Below are 27,781 nucleotides of genomic sequence, written 5' to 3'. Positions count from 1 at the left end.
GATACCAGGATTAAAAGGGCACCTCCTGAGGGGTTCCAGGTTCTTCTGTCCCAGATCAAAGAAATGCACAGAGCCATGTAGATAGGAGCAAGAAAAGCGACAGAACTTAAAGACATACTTCAAGGAGGAAGCAGGCTGGAGCAGGGAGAAAGTGTAACAGCTCCATTGCCCAACTTCACAGAGGCTTAGGGCTGTCTGCCCCATTTGCACAGTGGGGCCTTAGCAGAAGAGGCCATTACTGCCTTCCTCTTTGCCAACCTAATTTTTCATAGCTGCCTTTATAAGGTTTTGTACATGATTTATGGACCTCACTTACTGCCCATCCCCTTGCTTCAGAAGTATAGAGTCAAAGAGTTTAATGAAGTTTGTTCTCAAACTCACCAGTTTTCCCTCTCTTCCTGTTTGCCACTTTACTGAAACAATCACTTAATTTTTTTTCTAGCTGGTGCTTTTAGTTATTTATTTCTATTTCTCTGGAGAAGCTGCCATGTGTACCTGAAGAAACCTCTGAATAGGAAGCTGCAATTAATTGACGGGAACTAGTAAAGTACTTCTAATTATAGCCTACTACTTACTGTTCTCACTGCCCCATGCAACATCCCAGAAGGGAGGCAGTTCAGAGCAGAGTGAGCAATGCAACCTGCCCAGTCCTAAATAAAGGAACAGCTCATAAGAAACCCTTACATCCCTTACAAAGATTAGTGTCATGTAGGCAACTTGACACACTAACACATTTGATAATTATGGCTTTTCAAATATGTTCTAATTCTCTTAGTTACCCAATATTAAGTTAAAATTAGTTCACTACTCACTAATTAGTCACTCAATCAAGGAAGATTCTTACTATCCTATATGCTGAGCCCCGCTCAAAGGTTTAAGTTTATAGAAGTGGACAGTACATGATCCCTCATATGAAAAACTTGCATTTTAGTGAAAAAAATCAATACACAAATAATACAGTTTTAGTATTGAAAAATACTATGAAGAAAACTAAAGCTGAGAAAGGTTTTAAAAAATAATGTTTTTAAGCTCTTACCTAAAGTTGTATGCATTTCTTATTTAGCAATATAATTTCTGTATAAAATAAAGATATCCCTAAGTTTCACAATAAAGACATCTTTTCCAAGAACAAGAAAAATAGTAACAACCACAATATGAAAGTCATTTCATCTTTAGGTAAAGATTGATTTAAATAAAGCAGTAAGAAGAGCTCTCTGACAACTGATATTTGAACAGAGACTTAAATAAATAAGACATAAGCCATGTAAAATACTTGAGAATGTTCTGAGGGCAAGGAACAGACAGTGAAAAAACCTGAGTGAGAATGAGCATGTTCTAACTAACAACGAAGGGCCAATTTGGACACATTGGGCAGAGCGACAGGAGAAGAAGTCAGAGAAACAGACAAGAGCTGTCATGCTGTATACACAGGCTCTGTGAAACTGCGTTTTATTCTGAGCTTCTGTATGGTTCTTAGAGGCTACTGCCCAAGACGCACGACCATTTAGGAAACAGCATACCCTGTGCTACTGACGATCCTAGGAGATTTAAGGCAGACCTCCAAGGGAAATGTCAGGGCTCAGAAACCACTAAGTCCAGCATACTTTGACCTGAAGGAGACTGAGAAGCCTCAGAACAGTTAATCTGACATTCCACTGCCTTTCTGTGTAAAGCAAGTCACAGAGCAGCCTCTGTCCTAACTAACATTCCTAAGAGAAGTTCCTAAAACCTTCATTTTCCAGAGGAGTCCTACACCATATCCAGGGGGAAGAAATGGTACACAGAGAGGCCAAGAGAACTTGAAGGGCACAGGCCATGCTATGTTCCTCCATGCTTATGAGCATAGGTGACAGCCTTTCATCCAGTCACGTAACATCACAGCTATCCACTTCTTTATCAAACAGCAGTTCTTGAGGTCTTCATTTCCAAAGGCTCCCACGACACGTAAAATTTTGATTAAAAATTTACTATGTTTTAACCTTTTGTTATAGGGGTATGTATGGTCCATGGGCCTTGAAATGAATGAGAAACAAAAACCTATTTTCCTCTCCCATAACCACGGCATTTTATTAATGTATAAAATAAACAGATACTCTTCTACATAGACAAAACTCATTGTATCAATTAATAATGGAAAATAAGGCAAATATTAATAGCGATTATGCTAACTTAACAGAAAATTAAACATTAAAGTTGTCAGATTATAGCAAAATATAATTTTACCTATCTGATTTCTTATGTGCAATTTATCATTATCATTAATGTACTATTTAATTTAAAAATTTTTAATTACAAAATGGTTCAAGAGAATAATATAACTATTTTATAAATATATTTTAACACCATGTTCAATAACATATTTATTGGTTTTGGTTGTTTTGAGACAGGGTCTCACTATGTAGGACTGTCTGTCTGGAACTCGCTGTTGAACAGGTGAGCCTCACACTTACCATCATCCTCCTGCATCTTCTTCTTGAATAAAAGATTACAAGTATATGCCACCACACCCAGCAACATATATTCTTCAAGTGAGCAATTTATTACTTTACCCTTATCTCTGTATTTTTATTTGCTACATATAAATATTCAGAGAACAAATTAAAATTAACATTTTTAGTAGATTCAAAATTCATTGTTTTTACTGAAAGTCTCAACACAATGAAAACATAGTAATGTTTAATTATAATAAGTGTTTATTGGATTTCTATAATTAAAGACAGGTAATTAAATATATTGAAGTTAAATTTTAAAAAGTTAAAATTTGAAAAGGAAATATTTCACAAATCGGGATGAGAACCCCACAATAAATCTAGGATTATATTTTCAATTAAAATTAAGCTTAAGCTAGGCATTGGTGGCGCACACCTTTAATTCCAGCACTCAGGGAGGCAGAGGCAGGTGAATCTCTGTGAGTTTGAAGCCAGCCTGGTCTCCAAAGCGAGTTCCAGGAAAGGCACAAAGCTATACAGAGAAACCCTGTCTTGAAAAAAAATTAAGCTTAAAAAGGGAAATAAAGTGTTTATTAGTAATGTTTTCAAAGATCAGAGTCATTTTAAAAACAAAACCCAAATAAGCCCAGTTAATATATTATATAAGGGCAAATATTCTGACAGTATTAATCAATAAATACAGAAAAGCTGTACGTGCCAAGTTTTGTGTTTTCTCTGGATAAGTTTACTTTTAAAAATAATTAACATATCCTTATTTCTTTAGTAACTGACATTTTTCCTCAAAATTTATATACTATATATATATATATATATATATATATATATATATATATATAGAGAGATAATAGAATGAAATACATCTAACCTTGTAATTTTGCTTCGATTCCATCTTTGTTCAATCCAGAAATGAAACCTGTAAAGTCATGAAACTTTATTTAAAAAATCAGAGTGTATTTAATTAGCCTTTATAGTTTCAATTTAAACTTCATATAAAGAAGAGCATCTATATTTCATATATATTAATAACAGTATAATGAGCTCAAAGAGGCTTAACTATTCATGGAACATAACCACTGTTTTGAAATCTTTTCAATATCAACTGGCTGTATTTTGTTTTTTAAAACTGTATCAAGTAATCAGAAATACAATATTTCAACAAAAACTATGTAGAATCAGCTTTAAAGATCTATTTTTTATTATTTTTAATTATGTGCATATGGATTTGTGTGGAGATAAATGAACTTGAGGCAGGTGTACATAGTCAAAATTTGTAAATGATCTATTTTCCATCCACAAAATAGTTGATTAAACTGTGATATACTGATACAACTGGGGTTATACTATAATAACAAAATTATAACTAATAGACTCAATTATATGAAACAATCTCATGAATACTATGAATTTAAAGGAACTGAAGACACACTGGGCAGTGGTGACACACACCTTTAATCCCAGCACTCGGGAGCAGAGGCAGGTGATCTCTGTGAGTTCAAGGCCAGCCTGGTCTACAGAGTGAGATCAAGGTTAGGCACCAAAACTACACAGAGAAACCCTGTCTCGAAAAACAAAACCAAAACAAAACAAAAAACAAAAAAGAATTTAGCATGCAATGAATTTGCACATGTGAAAACACATTGTTGATAACAGCAAATAATTTTTAAGATGAACATGCACATCAAGTGGAACTGCTTAGAAATGATTCATGGTGCTGCTTAAGAGATCACCTGCTCTTGCAGAGGGTCTGGTTTGTTTCCCAGCACTCATGTCAGCAGTTCACAACTGCCTGTAACCCTTGCTCCAGGGGATCTGATGCCCTCTTCTGGGCTTTGTGGGCACCTGCACTCCTGTGCACACACAACCCATACCCCATACACAAACATAAAAATAATATGCAGATAAAATAGAATGTTATTAGCTACTTTTCAAAGCTTCCAAGTCAGTGTGGAAGTTCCTCAAAAAACAAAGGGGCTAGAGAGATGTCTCTTCAGTTAAGAATGCTTGCTGTGAGCCACCATGTGGTTGCTGGGAATTGAACTCAGGACCTCTGAAAGACTAGTAGTCAGTACACTTAACCTCTGAGCCATCTCCCCTGCTGAGGATTGGGGATTTAGCTCAGTGGGAGAGCGTTTGCCTAGCAAGTGCAAGGCCCTGGGTTTGATCCCCAGCTCAAAAAAAAAAAAAAAAAAGGAATGCTTGCTGGCCAGGTGGTGGTGGTGCACACCTTTAATCTCAGCACTTGGGAGGCAGAGACAGGCAGATCTCTGTGAGTTCAAGGCCAGCCTGGTCTACAGAATGAGTTACAGAACACCCAGAGCTACACAGAGAAACTCTGTCTCAAAAATCAAAACAAGAACAAATCAAAATAACAACAACAACAACAACAAAAAGAATGCTTGCTGTTCAGTCACGATACTGGAATTTGGATCCCAGTATCTACCTAACAAGCTGAGCATCCTATGCATGCTCATAAACACAGCTCCAAGGGAGATGGGAACAGGTAGATGACTGGGGCTGAGAAAGCATGAGCTGCAGGTTCGGTTAGAGACCCTACCCCAAAGGAGTACAAAGAGTGACAGAGGAGGCCATCTGACGCTCTTCCAGCCTCTACTCACAAGCACAGGTGCACTCATCCCTACTCACCTATACATGTGCACTCACACAGACACATATACAGACACGTATAGACAGACGAATGGATAAAGAAAGCATGGTAATCTATACACTGGATTTTTCTGGCCATAAAGGAAAATGAAATCATGACATTTGCAGGAAAATGAATGGAAGTGGAGATCATTATGTTAAGTGAAATAAGCCAAACTCAAAAAGACAAAGACCACATTTGGTACCATGTATGTAATTGAGATTTAAGTGTGTGTATGTGTGAGGAAAGTAGACTATAAGAAGGGGAGCTTCTAAGAATGATGGGAGAAGGTAATGGATCAGGGGCCGTGAAGCAGAAGGGGGACTCTTTGTGGGGATCTAGAGGCCCAGTCATAGGGGGCTGCGGAGGTAGGGGAGGGGAGTAGGAGGGAGAGAAATAAGAACACAATGACAGAAAAGCATGAAAATGTCACAGGGAAGCCCATCACTTTATATGCTAGCCTAAAACTTAATCAGTCAGAAAGTTCCCAGGACATATTAGGGAAAACTAGAGAAACAGTGCAGACCAGCAGAGCAGTAGCAGTTTAAAATGCACTCAAAGATGACGGTAGTGGCACACAGCTCTACTCAATGTTGAGTGGCTAAGGCAGGAGGCTTCTGTGATTCATGGTTTGCCAGGCTACATAGCAAGAACTTATCTCTTTAGAAACTGTTTATAACAATTTTGATACTCTTGCCTCCAAAAAGTGAATTCCTTAATTCCTCTCCCCTTCATGTAGCCAGGACTATTAACTTGTTTTTAAAATAAGCGATAATGTGTGACCATGGTTACAAATAAGGAAATGCAGTGTTTCATTCAGTCAGTCTCTTGTATTATTCATCCTGCAGGAAGAGAGATGCAGGAAAGTCTATACTGAAAAAACTAAGCCTCCAAACAAGAGCTCTGAGACAGCCTTCTTGGATGAGAATCCTCAGACACTGCCATAGCCTTCACATAACCTCAGCCTTCAACATGTTGACAATACCTCAAGAGACTGACCCAGAGCTACTGCCTGACTCTTGGCTTCATAGACTGCACGAGAGAATAAATGTTGGCTGTTCCAAGATGTTATGTTTTAAGTAATTTGTTGGAAAATTAATACAACAGGACATTGTTTGCATTAAGAAATGGAAAATAAAATTACACCTTATTTGCTTTTATTATTTGCTTTGTGTTCTTATAAACTGAAAAATGAACAATCACAAATTTAGAACAAAGAACAGCTAAATGATAACATGAACAAGATTCAAAACTTTAAAGCTTTAACTTTAAATTAATTTAGGTATTGGGTTGGGGATTTAGCTCAGTGGTAGAGCACTTGCCTAGCAAGCACAAGGCCCTGGGTTCGATCCTCAGCTCAAAAAAAAAAAAAATTAGTTTAGGTACTTAAGGTTTTTTTTTTTTTTTTTTCATAAAATAGACTAAAAATAGACTTGAGTCTATTTTTAACAGTGTTCATTTTAAAATATCAAAAGACTACATGTAGAGCAGACAGTGTGTTCTCATTTTTGTACACTCTTGCCTTTGAATACATTGGTTACTGGTACATTTTTCCTGTTGCTTATTAGTTTCTGTAAACTATTCTTTAACAGTATAAATAGAAATCCCACTGGTTTGAAAAAAAAATCACTATATTTCCAGGTCAAAGTAACAAACCATAATGAGATGGGTTTTTCAGAGCTCTGATATACAGCAGGGTTGATCGGATCCAGTCCAGAGCAATGCTCACATCTGTGATGGTGTGCAGTACTATCTCTGCATTTAAATGTTCAATAAGATGTCTGTGCAAACTAAGGGGGAAAAAACTCTGTGTTACTCATGTGAATTTTAAGAACATAAATCTTATTTTCTAAACTTTAATAATATATATTAGTTGCTACTTTAATAATTCATGAAAAGTAATTTTAAAAAATATTTAAGAGAAAATCTTAAAAAGTCAGTTCAACATCTTAAAAAAAATTGAGATTTCTCCTTACTTCATAGTTCTAGAAGATACATTTTTGTATAAGAAAGTCAGTATGGTGATAGTAGTGCAGATAATGTCCTATTTTCCCCAAAGAGCAGTACTTATGACATACTGGAAACAATCCCAGTCATATTCTCTCACTATAAAACAAAAGTTTAAGGTGTGAGAGTATTTCTCTTACTGAAAGTGAGTAATTACAAAATTAATACTCATAAGTTATAAGATAGTGATAATTAGAAAAAGCCTTTACAACAAAGATATGTATTATTGTGTGGTAACAACTGTTATTTGTCAGTGTTATTTACCTGGTCATTTACCAGGTACAAGAAAACACGAGGATGCCAGGCGGTGGTGGTGCACACCTTTAATCCCAGCACTCAGGAGGCAGAGGCAGGCAGATCTCTGTGAGTTCAAGGCCAGCCTGGGCTACAGAGCTAGTCCAGGATAGGCTCCAAAGCTACACAGAGAATCCCTGTCTTGAAAAAACAAAACAAACAAGAAAGAAAGAAAGAAAGAAAGAAAGAAAGAAAGGAAGGAAGGAAGGAAGGAAGGAAGGAAGGAAGGAAGGAAGGAAGAAAACCCGAGGCACAACGACACCCACTCTAAGAGCTGTTATTAGGGAAGGGAAGGGTGGGGGTGGGTAGACCTACAGAAAAGAAAGGAGTGAGGGGGGACGACTGCCTCTGGCCAGTAGAGCCTGCTTTTATAGGTCACCTTGAGCATGCATATATGGCTTACGTAGCTACGCCATGCATGTGCGTAGATTACATGATTACGCTGTGTGCAGATTACGTGACCACACTGCACATAGATTACTTAGGACTTAAGGCCCTCCAGTGACTAAGCATTCTGCCTGACTGCTGACAGCGTATGAGTAGTCATGTGACTCTAGAAGTGACTAGGATTAATACCAAGAACCATCACCAAATAAAACTCTGTTGTCTTTAAATAAATCCATTTAATTCCTAAAATGACAAATGTTTTATAGTTAAATTGTTAGACTATTTCAAGAAAACAGCCTAAGAAAATCTCCAAACCAAACTTCCTTTCCATATATTAAGGGAAAAACAACAAGTGATATTAGTTTAATTTTCTTTCTGAACTGTTCTTTGTTACCTGCTTTCTACAGTGTCGTTACAAGCTAACATCTGAATGTACTTCTCTCTTGTACTTAATCGGGTCATAATAACGGCAGTAGCTGTAGTGTCAAACTGGAACAGTAACCAAAGCACAGAGATTAGCAAAGACTAGACCACACGACGGGGCAACCCTTTCCCAGAGCGTTCATTCCACACGGAATGGTTCTTTGCCTGAAATAGTAGGCCAAAGGACTAAAATCTGCTTCTGAATTTTAATATAACAAAAAGTTTCATTTAAAAAATTCTCAAGAGTATAACTGTAAATATCACTTTTGTTTCGATATAATGTAAGTTTGACAATGTTAATGTCAAATCTTATAAACTGAATTAAAAACTTAAGATTTAGTGTAGTTTCCATAAAGGCTGGCTAGTTTTATGTCAACTTGACACAAGTTAAAGTTGTCTGAGAGGAGGGAATCTCAGCTGGGAAAATGCCTCCAGCAGAATGGGCTGTAGGCAGTCCTGTGGGCATTTTCTTAATTGGTGATTGATGTGGAAGAGTCTAGCCCATTGTGAGTGGTGCCATCCCAGGCCTGTGGTGGTTCTAGGTTCTATAAAAAAGCAGGCTGAGCAAACCAGTAAGCAGAGCCCTCCACAGCCTCTGCATCAGCTCCTGCCTCTAGGATCCTGTCCTGCTGAGTTCCTGTCCTGACTCCTGATGATAGACCTTGATGTGGAATGTACCACAAATAAGTCCTTTCCTCACCAAATTGCTTTTGGTCATGGTGTTTTATCACAGCAAAAGTAACCCTAACTAGGACACCACATAATTTGATGTATTTAATTTATCCTCTAAAAATAAAAACTTGTGTGACATAACATTTTGATACTTTGAAAATGATATTTTTCCTGAATTTTCTCTTAGTATCTAAATGAATGACTTCCTCATTCAAACACTTGTCAGACGTATTTTGAGATAAATATGGGCTGACTTTTAATTGTAACATTAGTGCTACAACCCTGGGATGTTACATGTTCCGTAATGCACAACAACCCTTTTCAATGAAAAACTGCCCATCCAAAATGCCAAGACTAGACATGTGGCATATGCCTGCAATGTTAGTATTTAGGAGGCAAAAACAGAAAGATGGCAAGTTCAAGTCCAGCCTAGGCTACATATAGAGATCCAGTTTCTAAAATAAACACACATAAAAATGACAAAACATATTTATTCAGAATAAAAATAAGATGAAAAATCCCTTTAAAATTCCTTTACCAGTACACTTATTTACACATCCACCCTTTCATTCAGAGAGTAGCTGGAATGGGAAGAGTACATTATACTCTTATAATCTCAGTTTGTGAGTCTTGTTTATGTTTATTCCTCCATTAAAGCTGATTTTTAAATGACACTATTTTTCAATCTCATTATAAAATGCAAATTAAAAACACACCTTTCAGCCGGGCGGTGGTGGCACATGCCTTTAAGCCCAGCACTTGGGAGGCAGAGCCAGGCGGATCTTTGTGAGTTCAAGGCCAGCCTGGTCTACTGAGCAAGATCCAGGAAAGGCGCAAAGCTACACAGAGAAACCCTGTCTCAAAAAAACAACAACAACAACAACAACAACAACAACAAAAACCACCTTTCTTGGCTACATTTAGAATGTTAAAATGAAAAGCCATTGTCCCTTACCTGAGGTCTGCCAGCTCTCCCAATCATCTGCAGAATGTCTGTCTCGCTGTACTCCTCAAACATGCCTCCACAGTAGTGCATTGTAGACTTTATTACGACCAGGTGAGCCGGCAAGTTCACTCCCATAGCTAGAGTACTGGTAGTAACTACCAGATTGAAGAATAACCAAGCCAGATAACTTTACTATCCTGGGAAGACATTTTCTTATAAAAGATATAGTGATGTAAATGGAATAAAACCTCTAAGAAATTTAGAAAAAGGAATAGAGGACTTTATAATCTAAAATAATAATGTACCTTAAAAATAAAATGGCTAATAAGATCTTTTCAAATTATACTAAGTTGAATGAAATGATAGAGAATTAAACTTTGCCAAAGAGTTTAGTATAATACATATATTCACAATTCTTTTTTAGTTCTTGGAAGAAATGAATCAGAATACTTAAGCTTTTTTCTCTTAAAAATAATTTTCCAAAATACTTTAATATACACAAGAAATATGTTTTACTTACAAAGAACTGGGAGATCTCCAGAAGTAAATAGTCCTTCAACCAGTTTCCTATCTGACAGCTCCATTCCAGCATGGTGATAACCAACACCATACACTAAGACATCTACAGCAGGAATACACCACCTGTCAGCCATTGCTACCCAGGATGATAACCAACACCACACACTAAAACATCTTCAGCAGGAATACACCACCTGTCAGCCATTGCTACCCAGGATGATAACCAACACCACACACTAAAACCTGTCAGCCACTGTTACTACTTCATCATCCGTTCCAGCATGATGATAACCAGCACCTACACCAAGACATCTTCAGCAGGAATACCCCACCTGTCAGCGAGTGCTACCACTTCACAGCACTGACCCTTCTATCTGTATTTAAACATGCTATTCAAAGCTATCGCTTGGTTGGCGATGTGGGACTGGGGTAGAATGTTTGACTTGGCATGCCTGAGGCTCCAACTTCAGTTTCCAGAGCAAAAAAAGAAAATTGTCTTTAAACCTACCTTTTAATTTTGAATCCCTTATAGAATAGGCAGACTTCTGTAACCTATTAAATATAAAATTAATAAGCTATACCCTGTAACATCAGGACATTCTGAAATAGTTTATTATTTTAAAAATAAAGAAATTTTCACAATGCCATCATCTGAAAGCTATCTTTAAAAAACAAACAAACAGAAAACCACAAGCTCTGACAAATTTTATTAAAGGAAAACTTTCCCCATATCCTTTCTATGAGTCTGTCCTGGCATGCTTCCAACAGGAAGGGACTCTCCTGGGCAGTGGCAGCTACTCTACAGCTGTCTTTAAAGGCAGGGACTCCCTCACGGAGAAGGGGGGGGAGGGGAGGGGTGTAGGGAGAAATAGAAACAGGGCACACTATCTGAAATGACCTTACAAATGCATGCCAACAGCGACAGCACAGAATATCTAGCTCTCCTATTCAGAATGTATTAGCTGTTACATTTAAGCTCACTTCTAAAGCACAAATTTAGAAAAAAAAGAAACATCTCATTTTCCACACATGGTTACTGTGTGCATGGAGTCAGACTAGAAAGATACCCCATAATTTGTCTACTAATGCTTGTAAGAAATAAGGAGTTTGGGGTTGGGGATTTAGCTCAGTGGTAGAGCACTTGCCTAGCAAACGCAAGGCCCAGGGTTCGATCCTCAGCTAAAAAAAAAAGGAGTTTCAAGCCCGTCCTGGTGGCAGCATGGAAGATGGAGGCAGAGGCCTGCATGCACAAGCAGTGCCCATCTGAGCTGCAAAATAAAAGCGAAGACAGGGCCAGGAGGCGGTCAGGAGTAACGCCCTGCCTTCCACACGGCCTGACTTCAATTCCTAGTGTCAACTTTTAAAACTACTACATCACCAGAAGTGAAACAAAAACAGACCTAACTTTGTACTGCATTGTACATTTCTCCCTGCCACTGGCATCTATTCATAAAGACATTTTTGTTTTGTAAAGAAAACTAAGTTAAAGGAGATAAGGAAGTTCTGAAAGAGCTTTGATAACTTTGGAAAGGAATTCTGGGTACTCTCAGGGATGTAGACAGTTGGTAAGCTTGGTTCTAAGAAAAACCATGTTGTTGTTTTCTATTTTCTTATTGAAGATATGAAGTTATGGGATATAATTTTCTCATAATCACAATTTTCTTTAAGAATTCACAGCAAAATGAACAGTCGGCACAAAGACATGCCATGTAACTAGTAACATAAACTGTGCTACACACAGGAACTTGAGAAATGTCGCCTTATGTGATCATCAAATTGTGATAAGGTAGTTTATTCTCATACTGAGACCCAGTTAAGATACTGAAGCTAACTGATGCCAAGAATGGTGATATATGCCATTCCAGCATTCAGGACGCAGAGGCAAGACTGCAAATTTGAGGCCAGTCAGGGGTACCCAGTCAGACTCTGTTTCAAAAATAAAATAAATCATTGAAGCTGGAAAGCTGAGTATGTAACTCCTGACAGCCTGCTTGCATGTATGAACAAGGCCCTGGGTTTCATCTACAGTGCTGAAAAAAAACTAACGCAAAAAAGAAAGAAAAGAGCAAGTCACATAAACTGGAGCTGAGAGAAACAATGTGCCCGACGGCACACGGGGGCAAAAGTGGAGCGCTGTAATGTAAACCTGCCTCCACTGTCACACTTCCTCCACTTCTGACATTTCACTGCTGAAAACACTTCAAAACTAGAAAAGACACACAGGTTAAAAAGTGCTAGAAGCTGGGCGGTGGCGCACGCCTTTAGTCTCAGCACTCAGGAGGCAGAGGCAGGAGGATCTCAGTGAGTTCAAGGCCAGTCTGGTCTATAGAGAGTTCCAGGACAGCCAGAGCTGTTACACAGAGAAATCCTGTCTCAAAAACAAAACAAAACAAAAAAGGTAAGAAAAAAGAAAGAAAGGAAGAAAGGAAGGGGTGGGAAGTGAAGAAAAGAGTGAAAGAGACTTTCCTTAGGGAATGAGGGGAGAAGTGGGAATGGGAAGAGGAATTAAAACACTGCACACGCTTCTGTTCAAGAAAAAGATTATCTGAAACAAAGGACTCCACTGTGTGCAGCAGACAGACAGGAGGCACGTTGACATGTGACCTGGCACTAAGGGAGCCTACAGCCTGTATTTCACTCTCACAGCAGTTAGTGTTTGCCTGAGAGGACAAGAGTCTATGCAAAGAATCCCACACATCTTCCAAAACTGCTTTCAGAATGAGGCTGAGAGCAAGGAGATAAGGTTTTTAGCGGTCAGGTCATACTTCTGACTATGGGTGACATTGCACAACTTAGTCACTGTGTTCATGCCCAACAAGCAAAGGGCTCCAAACTACTTACAGCTACTTATGGTCTCTTCTCCCTGTACCTATACTTCTGTTTTTAATTCCACTTTTACATTTCCTCACTCAATCCATAAAGCCACTGCTATTTTTATTGTACAGGTAAAAAAAGCTAGACTTGAAGCTATCAAGTAACCTGTCCAAGGTTAAGGGATGAGCCACATTCTCATTTCACCCAAGTGATCCCCAAAAGTACTCCCACTTTCAAGAAGAAATTAAAGCACATACCTCAGTTTCTGTTCCACTGTGATAACAAATTTAGCATCTTTTACAAGAACAGAAGCAGCCTGCTGCACACCTTTCCTTGTTGCACAAAACTGAAAATGAATTATTGAACTCTATATCAATCAGGTTAAAAACTGAACACCACACACAAAACCAGCAACTAATAATCCATACCACAAGTGTGGGCTTCTGATCCGAGTATGTTCGTATAACACTGTAAACTTTATAGTTGAGGGCTAAGTCAAACTTGAATTCAGTTTGGTTACTACTACAGGGGAAACCCAGGACCACTTTCTGAAGTTTCACAGGTCTATGGCTCTCATCCATCTTCAGACATACAGCAGGTCTCTCGCCATCCGAAAGCCATTCTGCAATCTGAGAAAAACAGAAGCATATGCATGACATTCTTTTTCTAGTAAAGTTCTATAGCTAAAAATAACACAACTTGAGATCACGTTAAAGTCAAGTTCTGAAAGTATTTAATCAAAGCACCTTTTTCAACATTACAGATTTCACTAACACTGCTCTATAGATATGTTAGTAAATGCTACCAATAGCGGTGTTTCAAGACCATAAACATTTTCTCCTGGTAAAGTGCTGACTGGTTATTATTAGTATTTTGTTTGACATTCCGCCATTAGAGCCCAAACTAGAATTAAAATCAATTTGGTCATAAAAATCAAAGTTCCCATGGCACCACAGTGCTGGTTATTGTTCAGAACTATTCCTGGAAATGATGGAAGCATTTGTACTTCCCTAAACACTAGCAACATAGTAGCAGAGCTACCAACCAAAATATGTTGGTCTTCTAACCAAAGAACAAATAAGCTTTTTAAAAATAAATAAATAGTAAGTTAAAAATAAATAAATAGTAAAAATAATTCATTTTAATAAATAAATAAATTAATTAATGTGTGTGTGTGTGTGTGTGTGTGTGTGTGTGTGTGTGTGTGTGTGTATCTGCTATGAGTGTGTATCTGCTATGGTTCCTGAGGGGGCTAGAAAGAGCATCAGATCCCTTGGAGCTGGAGTCAGTGAGGTTCCCAACCTGAGTGCTATGACTCAACTGTGAACTGTGGTCCTCTGAAGATCAGCAAGTGTTCTTAACCTCTGACCCATTTCTCTAGACCCCAAGTAAACTCTTGAGAGATGGCAGTAATTTAGACCCAGTATTAGAATGACTAATCAGTGCCTGATTCTATGGTAAGAAGTCCTCTCCTTCCTTGCTCTAGTTAGTAACTGGGCTCCAAGCCTTGCCATGAAACTGGTTCTTGTCGGGGAAAGGTTTCCTGTTGGACAGGCAAGAATATGGAAATAGTTGCAAGATTATTATGGGATAGGATCTGAACACATACGAATTTGCATTTCTAGAGGAGTGGGTTGCCAAGGATAAGGATTATTATTTTAGAGGAATATTGAGGGAAAGGACAAGAAAAACAAAAAGAAACCAGTGTTCACAGATCCAGTGATTATCACAATGAAGAAAGTTTCAATAACGTGATGGTATTTTCATAAGAATTGCTATAAACCAGTAAAGTAAAAAGAGAAAAGGGCATCACTGACTTGGTTAAAAAAAAATTTTGTAGTTGACAAATATATTAAAATACTTTACTCAGTTAAAAAAAATCAATGAAGTAAAAAATCTTTAAAATAAGTATGTACATTTAAGAAATATTTATTACTATAAAAATAAATTCATTATAATATTATCTAATGTTAGGATACAAAAAATGGCTGCTAACAGGGAATAGAGAAATGACTTCTTTTTTTTTTTTTAAAGAGATTTATTTATTTATTATGTATACAATATTCTGCCTCCATGTATGCCTGCATGCCAAGAGAGGGCACCAGATTTCATTACAGATGGTTGTGAGCCACCATGTGGTTGCTGGGAATTGAACTCAGGACCTCTGGAAGAACAGCCAGTGCTCTTAACCTCTGTGCCATCTCTCCAGCCTGAGAAATGACTTCTTAAATAAACAAATATAATTTTTATCGAAGGCAGTGTCCCCTGAAGGTTTAAACTAGCCTTTCACTTATTTTACTTCATAGTATGCTAAGAAAATGAGTATGGATATTTTCAAAGATATATTAACTTCAGCACTGTTTATAACAGGAAATAACACTATGAGATTAGATAAATATATAAAGACAAAACTACAAATGTAGTACATATTTGATAACATGCAAATGCTTATAGGTAAAACAACAAAATGTATAATGATTTCATGCTGCTATGGTTAAGATGTACTTTGTAAATGTCTCCCAAGGGTTTATATGCTAGAATCTGGTCCCAGTGTAGCAACAAGGCAGAGAGGGAATCTTTAAAGAACAGAATCTAGGGGGTTGGGGATTTAGCTCAGTGGTAGAGCGCTTGCCTTGAGGCCCTGGGTTCGGTCCTCAGCTCTGGCAAAAAAAAAAAAAAGAACAGAATCTAGTGCAAGGTAAATATTGCAAGATGAGTATGTCATGGAGGAGGAGGATGCCCCTCTAGGAGAGTAACACTGATCTTACAGAGTAAGTCTCTTGAGAGTGGGTTGTTAGAAAAGGGTGAGTCTGGTTAGGTCTGGTGCTGCAGGCCTGTAATCCCAGCTCTGATTAAACCTGGACTTATTAATTTGGCCTGATCTGATTTACTGCGTTGGCAGAGAGGTTTAATATGGAGGTACAGAAACTTTTCATCTGGCTACTTATCTCTTGTAGACCGGCTCTTGGCCTGGAGAGTTGTCCCTTCCAAGCCTTTGGGGGTCCAGGATGCTCCTCCTCCCAATTTTGGGATACCCTTGCCAAGACATGGCTGCGCCTGGGGCACCCCACCTGTTCCCACTGAATTCCATCCTCCCTGGATGCCTGGGATGCTGGAACATCCAGGCCTTGGATCTTCCTCTACGCAACCCAAAAGCCTATCTCAAGGGACGCATGGCACTTTTGACTTCAGGTCTGGAAAAGGCTTGTGAACGGTTGCTTATGGGTTAAGTCTGATCCCCAATCGCTACAAAATTATCCAAAGTAGCTCCAGCATCCAGGTTTGGGAGCATTGTGCTCCTGTCCCCTCCAGTCTCACTGGCCCTGCTCTCTGGAGCTGCCCTCTCCAGACCTCACCCAAAGAAAGCCTAACAGCAGAGCTCCTCCCCTAGAGGTCTGCCCTACAGCCTTCCCCTAGTGGCTCCCCTGCTGGCTTCTCTCCTTTCCAGGCCTGCCCGGGAATGTTTTACTCAGATTAAACCTGGACTTATAAATTTGGCCTGATTTGATTTACGTCAGTAAAGAGGCTTAATATCGAGGTACAGAAACGTTTCAATAAGAATGAGTTCTATGGCCTAGAAGTAATGCTCAAGATTTAGGGGAAAGGGTCTGGGCTAAGCAAAACAAATCCCGGGGAATATGGGCAGAACCTGGCCCAACAGATAACAGAGGATCACCAGGTGAGGAACTCCGTTCTTCTAAAGCATTCCGGGAGAAACAGCTAAGCAGCTCATTCCTTTGGAAAGAGAATCTGTGTGCTTAACTTTTCCTGGCTTCTCCAGTGCTTGTCTCTATGCACAGGAATTTTTGCCATCTATACCCTGTCTACATGTTTAAAAGAGTAAAAATTCTATATTGTTCTTGAACATGAACAAAACCAGTTGTAATTTTTAGAAGAAATTTAGAGATAAAAACAAAATTTGCTATTGAAAGAGACAACATAGCAACTATTTACAAAAGTAGTACCAAAAAACAAATAAACAGGCTGACAAGTAAACAGGAGTGAGAAAGAATAAGACTATGTACTAGTTTTTAATAAGTTTGCTTAGGGGCTACAGAGATGGCTCAGTGGTTAAGAGTGCTGACTGCTCTTCTGGAGGACCTGAGTTCAATTCCCAGCACCCACATGGCAGCTCACAACCATCTGTAACTCCAGTTCTCATTTTTTTTTTTTTTTTTTTTCTGAGACAGGTTTGTCAGTGTAACAGTCCTATCTGTCCTGGAACTCACTCTGTGGACCAGGCTGGCTTGGAACTCACAGAGATTCACCTGCCTCTGCCTCCCAAGTGCTGGGATTAAAGGTGTGCCCCACCATCGCCTGGCGTAACTCCAGTTCGAAATGATCCAACAACTTCTGACCTCCAAGAGCACCAAGCATGTACAAACATGTATGCAGGCAAAACACCCATATACAGATAATAAAATAAAAGGAAAAGAAGTTTGCTTAGGAATTAAAGAAAAAATCATATATTATTATAAGAAGTATAATACTCCAAACAACTGTCGGTCTACACATTCATGTCCCAATAACCATGAAATCATCCTTATGGTTATAGTAAGGACAAGTCCACATATCTGCACTTTAGAAATAGTCACTAGTGCTTACCACAATACAGGCACATAGAACTGAGGGAAGTGGGTGGTCACCCGAGCCATTGGTTTTTGTTTCTACACCACACTGTTACACAATTAAGAGTCAGCTCATCTAGCCAGGTGGTGGTACACCTTTAGACATAGCACTGGGGAGGCAGAGGCAAGGCAGATTTCCATGAATTCAAGGCCAGCCTGGTCTACAGAATGATATACAGCACAGCCAGAGCTGTTACATAGAGAAACTGTCTCAAAAATCCAGTACATGAGTCAGCTCATCCAATGATCATGACACATTACTAGCCAAGTAACAAGTGTCTGAAATAAGTGAAAACCATGAATCTTAGATAAAAGCAAATAGCAGATTTGTACTGAAAATATTCATTAAATTTTTTCAAATTTTATGGCTGTAACCTTGTTATACCAATGAAATCTAGCACTAACTTTCTACATATACTAAATTTATTAAGTGACTGGCAGAAAATATCTTCTTCTCTGAGATCAAATTGACTAAATATCCCATAAATAATAAAAAATTAAGCAAGTGAAGATTATGACTTACATCCTCAGTATTGGGAATTGTTGCAGATACAGCTACAAATCTCATAGGAACAGGGCTGGCATTTTTTAAGGCCCTGGATAAAGACTGTACGGTTTTCATTCTGCTAACTACAACCTCAAGAGTTGGACCACGGTTTTCATCTTTTATAATATGCACCTAGGTAAGAAATCAAGAGAGAATCTTCAGGTATAAAACAAAAAAAATCTATTTAATCAATTAAAATATACAACATTAATATTTTTACTTGGAAAAATAAGCATTTTCCAATTTGAAAGACTAAAACCATTATTTTACTTAAATGTCATTTCTTTCCATTCATTTTAAACATCATTTAGTGTCTGTCTCTGAAAGCGAATGCATTCACTACCTCATCAATGAGAAACAGTCGAACCAGCTGGACTAGAGAGTTGTCTCTCCACTTCCTAGTCATGGTGTCCCACTTTTCCTACAGGAAAAATGCAAGTGGTTTATTCTAATAAGGAATCACAAGTATTATTTAAGACACTGATAAACCTTATCAGACCTATTACAAACAAGGGCAACATTTCAGTTGAGTCTTTAAAATCTCCCCAAAGAGTTGAGGATTAAAAGTTACTTAAATGATTTTAAGAGTCCTAAAACACAAGGTCTTCAGTCCTTGAAATAATCACAAGTCAAAATCTAGTCACACCCTTCATGTCTGATGTGTGTGGACGTTCTGCTTAAATTTGTGTCTGTGCAACATCTTCACATAGTGCCTATGAAGACCAGGAAAGGACATCACATCTCTGAGACTGGGGGGTGCTGGGAATCAAACTCAGGTCCTCCAGAAGAGTAGCCAGGCTCTTAACCACTGGCCATCTCTCCAGCCCACTAATTATATACTTTAAGCCCTGTCAAGGCATTACATCTATAATACATACTTGGACAGATGAATATAAGGAAAAACATGGTTATAGACTATCCACAATTACAAATTGGTTTTACTCAGTGTTCATACATGTGATAATTTCTCTTCCACTTTTTAATCTATGGATATTCTCTCCATATTCTGAATAATAGTACTTTTATGGTGATTAGTTTACATTGCAAATACATGCCTGTACTTTGTATTTTGTATGATCTTTTTAATGAAGAAAAACAAATATTTTCAAGTAAATAAGGAAACAAAAATAATACTTACTGGGGTTGTCATAATTATATTGGCATGTTGAATTTCAAATAGGTCATCCATTACTGTATCTCCAGTAAGTTCTTTACAATTCAAGCCTATTGGTCCAAATTTTTCTTTCCAATCATCAAACCGCTGACTACAAAGGGCTTTTATTGGTGCCACTAAAATAATACATTTATTTTAAACACCAGTGTAATTTTAAAATTGTTTTCTCAAGGTCTAGTTAATAAAAATAGTCTAAAAACACACACTTATTGCTGTGTAATACTGATAAAGTAAAAGCTAAAAATACAAACATAGTATTAAAGTAATCACCAAGAACTAAAAATTGAAACAGAAGTGACTGCTCAGGGAATCTAAAAATGGGAGAGATGGAACAAGTGATTATTGATTTTTCATAAGAAGTCTCTTGTGATTAGTCATTCCTTTTAAACTGTGAACATACAGTACTTCATGGAATTTTATGAAATATACACCCCCAAAAAAGAGAACAGATGTTTCTATGTAAAATTCTAGAATTGTAAAACATATGATTATTTGTTCATTTTGACTGTTCTCTTTTTTTTTATGTAAAGTTCAAATCCTTAATTCAAATATATTATTTTCTATTTACAACTCTGGGAAAAGTGTTTCAAATTTAATGTAACAGATGAAACCAATGGAGGCATGTCTTTATTGAAATGCACAGAGGGCTAGGGCTGCAGCTAAGTGGTGGAGCTCTCACCTAGTGTATGCAAAGCCCTCCCTGAGCTCACTGTCTAGGACCACATACACACATGAGGAAAAAAGGGAGACTCTGTAGGTTAGTAGTGCTCGGTGGCATAGTACTTGTCTATAGGTTCAGTCACAGCACCACAACTAAAGAAATTAATAATATTTTAATGTATGAGCTTCCAAGCTACCAAGTAATAATCTCTGTGCTCTTAATTGAATTGACTTCATGTCTGCTTCACTCTTGGACTATCCTTCATCAACATTTTTACAATATATACTTACTGTAAACAATTTTCATGTTGAGCCATGGCAATGGTACTTCCATTAACAATCTTGTTATCGCAAGTTCAAACACTACAGTTTTCCCAGAACCAGTGGGGGCACAAATCACAAAATTCCTATCTGTGTAAAGAAGCTAAGAGATTACAAAGTCAACTGATTATTGATATATGGAATTTTTATATACATTCTCAATTTCCTAGAAAATGTACTTTAAGAAGATTAGGAATATAGCTTCAAATATGTTTACCTCTACAATTCCTGCTCTAGACATTTCAACCTGAATAACAACACATTTTGTCATATCATACTATTTTCTCAAAATGAATGCTGGACTTAAGAGAAAACTATCCCTTTACCCTTAAAAGAAATTCTTATAAGTTTAATAAATACAAGCCAATCCACCTATGTGACTCGAATGCACTCATTTAACAAGTATTTTCTAATCTCCTAAAATGCACTATTAATTGAATGTGGCAGTGACTATTCACTCTCCTCAGGGAGGCAGTTATTGAAAAAAGAAAGGTAAATAAATAATTATAAGATACTTACATCATCAAAGGCTTTGGATTGTATGTAGTTGAAGTAAGGGAATTCTTTGAATATACTTCTAAATTTTGCCGCTTAGCATAACATTAAGGAGTTAAATGTTTCAGAATTTAAAAAATGTTTACTTTTAATTTAAAAATGCAGTTTTAATTCTATTGACTCACAGAATCCAATGCTAAGGTTGTAACAGTTGCTCTTTGGGCATCTAAGAGTTAATGGGAGGGAGCTGGAGTGAGGACTTGGCAGTTAAGAACACTTGTTCTTGCAGAGAACCTGGGCTTGAGTGCTAGTACCTACACAGTGGCCCATACAAGGAACACAGAATCTGATGCCTTCTCCTGACATTGTCAGGCACCAGGCACACATGTGGTACAACATACACACATGCAGGCAAAACACACATACAAAGAAAATACAATTTGAAAAAAAAAAAAGGATAATGGAAATCATTCTACTCTGCTTCCACATTCCTTATTCTAAAAATAACTGATAAAATCCCTGTGGGAAAACAAAATGTTACACAGGGAATATAACTTGGGAGTTAAATATGATGAAGGAGATCTGAATATATAGAAACATGCCTAAAAGCTATTTTTAGTCTATTTTTCTTACTTGTCTTGACTAAGACATTTTTATATTGTCTCTAATTGTCAAATTTTCACTTATTAACTGATTTTGACTGTGTTTCATTAATAGAAGTGTTTCTGGTCAGTTAATCTTGAATCTCTGCATTTTTTATATTATTTGTTTTGTTTAATTATCAGCATATGTGCTCAGTAAAATGAACTTGGATTATATTTCCCCTGTTAGAAAGTTTAAAAATACTAATAGGATAGTAAATCACCCCATTCTCTAAAGTGAGACTCTATTGCCAGATTCAGGAATATTTTAACGGCACTATTCTTATGAAGTTGCAATTGGTCAACTACATTTATTAGCACCATATGCAAATGCATTACTAGATCTAAGTCACTCCAAAAAAATGAGTTCCTACAAGTGAGGCCTTCAGGATTTATTAGGGGCAGGAACAATGGCCCAGTAGTTAAAAGTACTTGCAGCCCTTGCAGAGAACTGGAATTCTGTCCTAGCACCAACATCATGTAGCTCACAAACAACTGTGATCCAGTTCCAGGGGATCCACTGCCCTCTTGTGGACTCCATGGTCACCTTCATGCGGGTAGTGCATATACAGACAAGCAGGTACAGACTCATACACACAAGTGAAAATAAATAAAAACTTTAAAATATATATTTGAAAGAACATAGTTGTCTAAAAACTATTTTTATGATGTACTTAAATACTCACGGGTTGTTGTAGTAATGCATTTTAAACCTTTAAAATGGATTATATGACTTTTTCTGTCTAAATTTCCCCTTCTCTCCAAGAAAATGGCTACAAGGCCCTTCATCCTCTCTCCCAACTCTCCCTCCAATATCCCACCAGTCTTTATTGCTCTGCTTTCAGATCCTCTGTTCTTTTAACCTCATACTCTTCTCCTTTAGTTATAATGGGCTCTCCTATTCAGAACGTCAGCCACGAACCTGCCATGACATCTCTCCTCTGCCTTTATGCCATTCTCCTCTCCAGTCTCCTTTGTTCTTCCATCTTACTGCTTGCATCTCACATCTTCAGCAGGTTTGCCCTCTTAACTTTTCTGAAGCCTGTATCTTGAGCCCTCAATTCCAGCAGTCTCAATTGACTTCTCTTTTACCTACTCTGTTTTCTTTCCCCGTGGTACTCAACACCTTCTAAAATATCATCTAACACATTTTTACAGTTATTGCTCAGATCTACCTCAGCCCATCTTCCACTGTAAGATTAGCAGTAACTCAAGGACAAGGACTCACTACCTCTTTTCTTAATTGGCATATTGTACAAGTTCAGAACAATGCCTAACTTAATGTAGGTTTGCACTTATTAAACCATATGGTTAATATGGTTAATTTCTAAATCTTCATTTGACTTTTAGCATGTCATAATATTTTCATAATATATACACACAAGCACACACACGTGCAAATAAAAACTTTAAAAAATATATTTTAATTGTGTGACAAAATAAAGACAAAATTTAGAGTTAGAGTCCACCAGCTTTTTAAAGAACCGTATTTTCCCTCAAGGAATGTTTTTCCATATAAAATATTTATTTATAACAAGCCTAGAAGTGGCCTATCATGCTGGTTTTTCTCTCATTAGATAGGTCTGCATCAATTTATATTCACAAAAATGAATGTTTGATTCAGAGTACAGGCAGATTCGGTCTCCCAGTGCACGATAAGCCTCAGCCATTAAATACATCGTCTATCATCACTGTGAACACTCAAAATCAAGTTTTTCTTTTGTTCATAAACTTCAGCAGCACTGCTATAAGTATTTGCTATACTGGGGGTGTCTGCACAACTGCAGATGGCAGTACTACAGCAATCTGACTCAACTTGTGATGTCCTGAAGATTCAATTACAGTGACACACTGAGAAAGAGCCTGCAGTGTCCATGTCTAAGCAATCCACAAACGCTGTCTTTTACTTTGAACACATTCAAATAACGAAGCACACCAGATCAGTGAATTTGGCAATATATGAAACTGTTAAAAATAAGCCAATGGATACAAGTATAGACATCTACCTTTGTAGCTCTACTGAAGTGTGCAGCACACTGAAGTGGTGCTATAACATGAAAAATCTTAAAACTTTTCAAAGGCTAGTATTAAGTCATGCAAATTTTTTCTAACAAAAGAACATCCCATTATACAGATAACCTGTTGTGTGATATTTTGATTGTGTTCTGACAAATAAAGCTTGCTTAGAGTCAGAGGGTGGAGCTAGCCACTAGCTGACCATAGAGGTTTGGAAGACTGTAGAGAGAGGAGATAGAAAGTGGTAAGCCAGGGCTGGGAGAGTATCTCGGCCCTTTTGGTGGGAGGAATCAGAAAGGTAGGAAGTGACTGTGGCTGCTTCCCTGCTTCTTTGATCTTTCAGGTTTTTACCCCAATATCTGACTCCTGATTTTTTTATTAATAAGATTAATTAGATTTATGCTTCAATAACCAGATAATATTTTAATTATATTTTTGATATAATTACATTTCTCCCTTCAAACCCTCTCATATACCTCTCCCTGTCCCACTTCAAATTCATGGCCTCTTTTTCAATGTTATTGTATGCATATATGCATGTATATATACTAGAACAGAATAGAACATAACAGAAAATAATATAATATATATTTCTAAATATAACCTTCTCAGTCTGTATAATTATATGTATGTTTTCAGGGCTGTTTGGCCCTGAACAACCAATTGGGAAGACCACCTCTCCCACTCCCAGCCTTCCTCAATTGCCTGCAGTTCTTTGGGTAGGGTTGAGGTTTCCTGGACTTTTCCCCGTCCACTTTTCCATGTCCATTGGTGCCATCCTTGTTCAGCTCAGGTTTGGGTCGTCGGGTTCCCCAAACTTTATGAGTAGTTTCCAATGTTACTAGGAGCCACACTCACACAGGAAACTCCCTGGTCCTCTGGCTCTTACAATCTTTATGCCTCCTATTCTGCAATATTCTTTGAGTCTCAGGGATTATGCTGGTTTGATAAAGTGATGGTTGCGGGGCTGGAGAGATGGCTCAGAGGTTAAGAGCACTGACTGTTCTTCCAGAGGTCCTGAGTTCAATTCCCAGCACCCACATGGTGGCTCACAACCATCTGTAATGAGATCTGGTACCCTCTTCTGTGTACATAATAAAATCTTTAAAGTGATGGTTGCAGGTTCTTCTCTGAGATCCGTGACTTCACTGAGTTGGGAGCTAAATTACCAGTACCAGCATGATTTCCCTCTTATTGAGTAGGTCTTAAGTCCAAGTAGGAAGCTGTTGGGTACCACCAAGGTGTGTGTGCCTCTACTGCACCCTTAGGATTATTGTACCATGCTGGTCATTGATGTGTTCATAGACATCAGAGCTGATCAGGTGGCTGCTCCCTCTTTTGGAAGCTTGCATGTACTTTCTGGTACTATGAAAGCTAGTCCTCAGAGATGGGATATTTAGGTCTAACTAGACAATAGTTAATTGCCTACTACTAAACTGTTTCTTATGTTCCCCTTCTACCGGTACAAATACATATGTGTGTCTTAGTTAGGGTTTCTATTGCTGTGAAGAGACACCATAAGCATGGCAACTCTTACAAAGGAAAAACATTTAATTGGGGTGGCTTACAGTTTTAGAGGTTCTGTCCATTATCATCATGGTGCAACATGGCGGTATGCAGGCAGACATGATACTGGAGGTGACGGTCCTTACTTCTTGTTTCACAGGCAACAGGAAGTGGTCTGTGACACTGGGAGTTGCTTGCACATAGGAGACCTCAGAGCCCACCCCACAGGGACACACTTCTTTCGATAAAGCCTCACCTCCTACTAGTACCACTCCCTTTGGGGGCCGTTTTCTTTCAAACCACCACAATGTGGCACCCAGAAGTTGACCTCAGGTGTTTTTTCTTAGCTCTCTACTTCATACATTGAGGCGGGCTCTCTTGCTAAAACTACAGCTTGCTGTTCCAGGCTATTCTAGCCAGTCAGCTTGCTCTGGTGATTCTGTCTCCACCTCTCTAGTTCCATGACAGGCTGTGGTGCCAATCCAGCTTTTACTGGATTCTGAGATTTGTTCCCTGTTTGTGGAACTGTTTAGGAAGGATTAGGTGGTGCGGCCTTGTCAGAGCAGATGTGTCACTGGGAGTGGCCTTGGCCATTCTCAGGCTCTCTCTCTGCCTTCCACATGCTGATCAAGATATGAGCTCTCAGGTGCTTCAATCAGCATGCCTGCCGCTTGCTGCCACTCTGCCCTGCCATGATGGACTCTTAGCCCTCTGAAGCAGAAGCCCAATGAAATGCTCTCTCTTATAAACTGCTTTGGTCATGGTGTTTGTCACAGCAATAGAACAGTAACCAAGACTGCTCAGTATCTGATGTAAAGGGGATTTTACCACCAGAATATTCTCAATACACTCAAGTATTTACATTAGAAATACTCAGACATGCAAACCTGACTATCCATTTCTTTGTTTGCTTGTTTGTTTCTGAGACAGGGTTAATCCATGTAGTTTTGGTGCCTGTCCTGGATCTCCTTCTATAGACCAGGCTGGCCTTAAACTCACAGAGATCTGCCTGGCTCTGCCTCCCGAGTGCTGGGATTAAAGGTATGTGCCGGGGGTTGGGGATTTAGCTCAGTGGTAGAGCGCTTGCCTAGCAAGTACAAGGCCCTGGGTTCGATCCTCAGCTCAAAAAAAAAAAAAAAAAAAAAGATGTGTGCCATCACCACCCAGCCTATTCATAACCTTCAGATGAAGTTCCTTCTAAAACAGTAAAAATGTCCTCAAATCCACAAAATGTCCCATTTGCTTTGAGTTCTCCTATTTGATTTAATCCAATATCTCTATTCTTATTCCACCAAAAGAAATGTTGTATACATAAGTAAATTTCTGTGTTTAAATTGTCAGTCTGACAACAGTTCTCAAACTGGACCAGCCTGCAGACCACACTTGAAGTAGCACTGACTATCATACAATGTATCTCTTAATATGACCCAAAAGATTTACTTTTCCATCTTTTTCTATGCTAACTAAAATAAACACACAGAAGTTGAATTAAACATAACATTTTAAATATATAATTTCATAAAAATAAAGGATACGGATTTCTGTGACAGCCTTCAAGGAACCTAAGCCATTTGGGATTATACCTAAAAACAAAAGATACTTCATATTTATACGGATATTTTTAACCATTTCCATAAAGCAGCTCCAATAAATTTTGTATAACATTTTACTGAGAAGTTAAAATATAAAGATACAGCTACAAAATAATGCAACATAATAAACGCATCAGTTCCACATGGAGAGAGAACTTACTCTATTTTGTATTCTCCATTATGCTAAGAAATGCAAATTAGTTTGTATTTTCACAAAAAGCAACTGAATAAGAGATTACCTTGAATGTCATGAGGCTGAGATGCAGTGGAAAAGGATGGTACTTTGAATATGTTTTCTCCAATTTCAGAAGCAGAAAAAGCATCATTTGCTTTCAATTTATTTGTAGAATACTGAAGTTTCTGCTTACTATTGCTACTGTTCCATGATTTCTCTTTGTTTATTTTTGTTTGGGTTAGTTTTACTGGGCTAATATGAGAATCCAAGTTTATATTTTCATTAGCATAATCACATTCATGTATATTGTCACATGTTCTAAATAATCTGGAAAAAAAAAAAGCACCATGGTTTCTGCTTCTAACATTTGCTTAAAAAGTAGCACAAGATATCCACTTAAAAACATCCATAACACAGTTTATCACGGATTTATGTCTCTTCATTTTCCTAAAACTCATCTAAGGTTTTTGTGGCAGCTTGTCTCCAAGATGGCTCCAGTGATCCTTGTCTCCAAGTAGTCACAGCTTTTATGGTCTACAAATGAGTCACTACATCACAACTGAAGCATGTAACTAGTAGAGTACCCTAGTATGTAGTACTGTAAGTAGGTGACTTCAAGGCTAATTCACAGAGACATTCTCCCTTCCCACAGGGATTCTGGATAGCTCGTGCTGTGGAGAGTTAATTAGCATACCATGGAAACATTTAAAAACCCTGGAGAGGCCCATGTGGAGAGGTACTGAAGACTCCTGCCAACAGTCAACACCAACTTGACAGACAAAATGAGTAGTTGACAAAAACAGAACAAGAGCCCTTGGGAAGTGTCAGGTAACCACATACAACATGGCATTTTGTGGCCCCTTGCAAACC

At 38.0% G+C, this 27,781-nt stretch overlaps 1 protein-coding gene across 3 annotated transcripts in view; it reads right to left on the bottom strand.

Annotated features, from left to right (window-relative positions):
• Hfm1 (helicase for meiosis 1) overlaps positions 1-27,781 on the bottom strand; it is an 83,700-nt gene that overhangs the window by 45,161 nt on the left and 10,758 nt on the right. For all 3 annotated transcript variants that reach the window (XM_036200630.1, XM_036200629.1, XM_036200631.1), the window contains exons 5-19: positions 26,976-27,238; positions 26,680-26,727; positions 21,006-21,076; positions 20,457-20,589; positions 19,470-19,621; positions 18,675-18,752; positions 18,308-18,463; positions 13,585-13,785; positions 13,414-13,502; positions 10,851-10,894; positions 10,344-10,445; positions 9,833-9,978; positions 8,177-8,271; positions 6,751-6,884; positions 3,316-3,363 (exon numbers count right to left, since the gene is read on the bottom strand). In XM_036200630.1, the coding sequence (XP_036056523.1) occupies positions 3,316-3,363; positions 6,751-6,884; positions 8,177-8,271; positions 9,833-9,978; positions 10,344-10,445; positions 10,851-10,894; positions 13,414-13,502; positions 13,585-13,785; positions 18,308-18,463; positions 18,675-18,752; positions 19,470-19,621; positions 20,457-20,589; positions 21,006-21,076; positions 26,680-26,727; positions 26,976-27,238 (1,760 nt within the window). The remainder of the gene's footprint in view (positions 1-3,315; positions 3,364-6,750; positions 6,885-8,176; positions 8,272-9,832; positions 9,979-10,343; positions 10,446-10,850; positions 10,895-13,413; positions 13,503-13,584; positions 13,786-18,307; positions 18,464-18,674; positions 18,753-19,469; positions 19,622-20,456; positions 20,590-21,005; positions 21,077-26,679; positions 26,728-26,975; positions 27,239-27,781) is intronic.

This window comes from Onychomys torridus, chromosome 10 (assembly GCF_903995425.1).
Source record: "Onychomys torridus chromosome 10, mOncTor1.1, whole genome shotgun sequence".
Classification (NCBI taxonomy): Eukaryota; Metazoa; Chordata; class Mammalia; order Rodentia; family Cricetidae; genus Onychomys; species Onychomys torridus.
The sequence above is the reverse complement of the archived record's forward strand: the minus strand, read 5'-3'. Positions and strand labels throughout refer to the sequence as shown.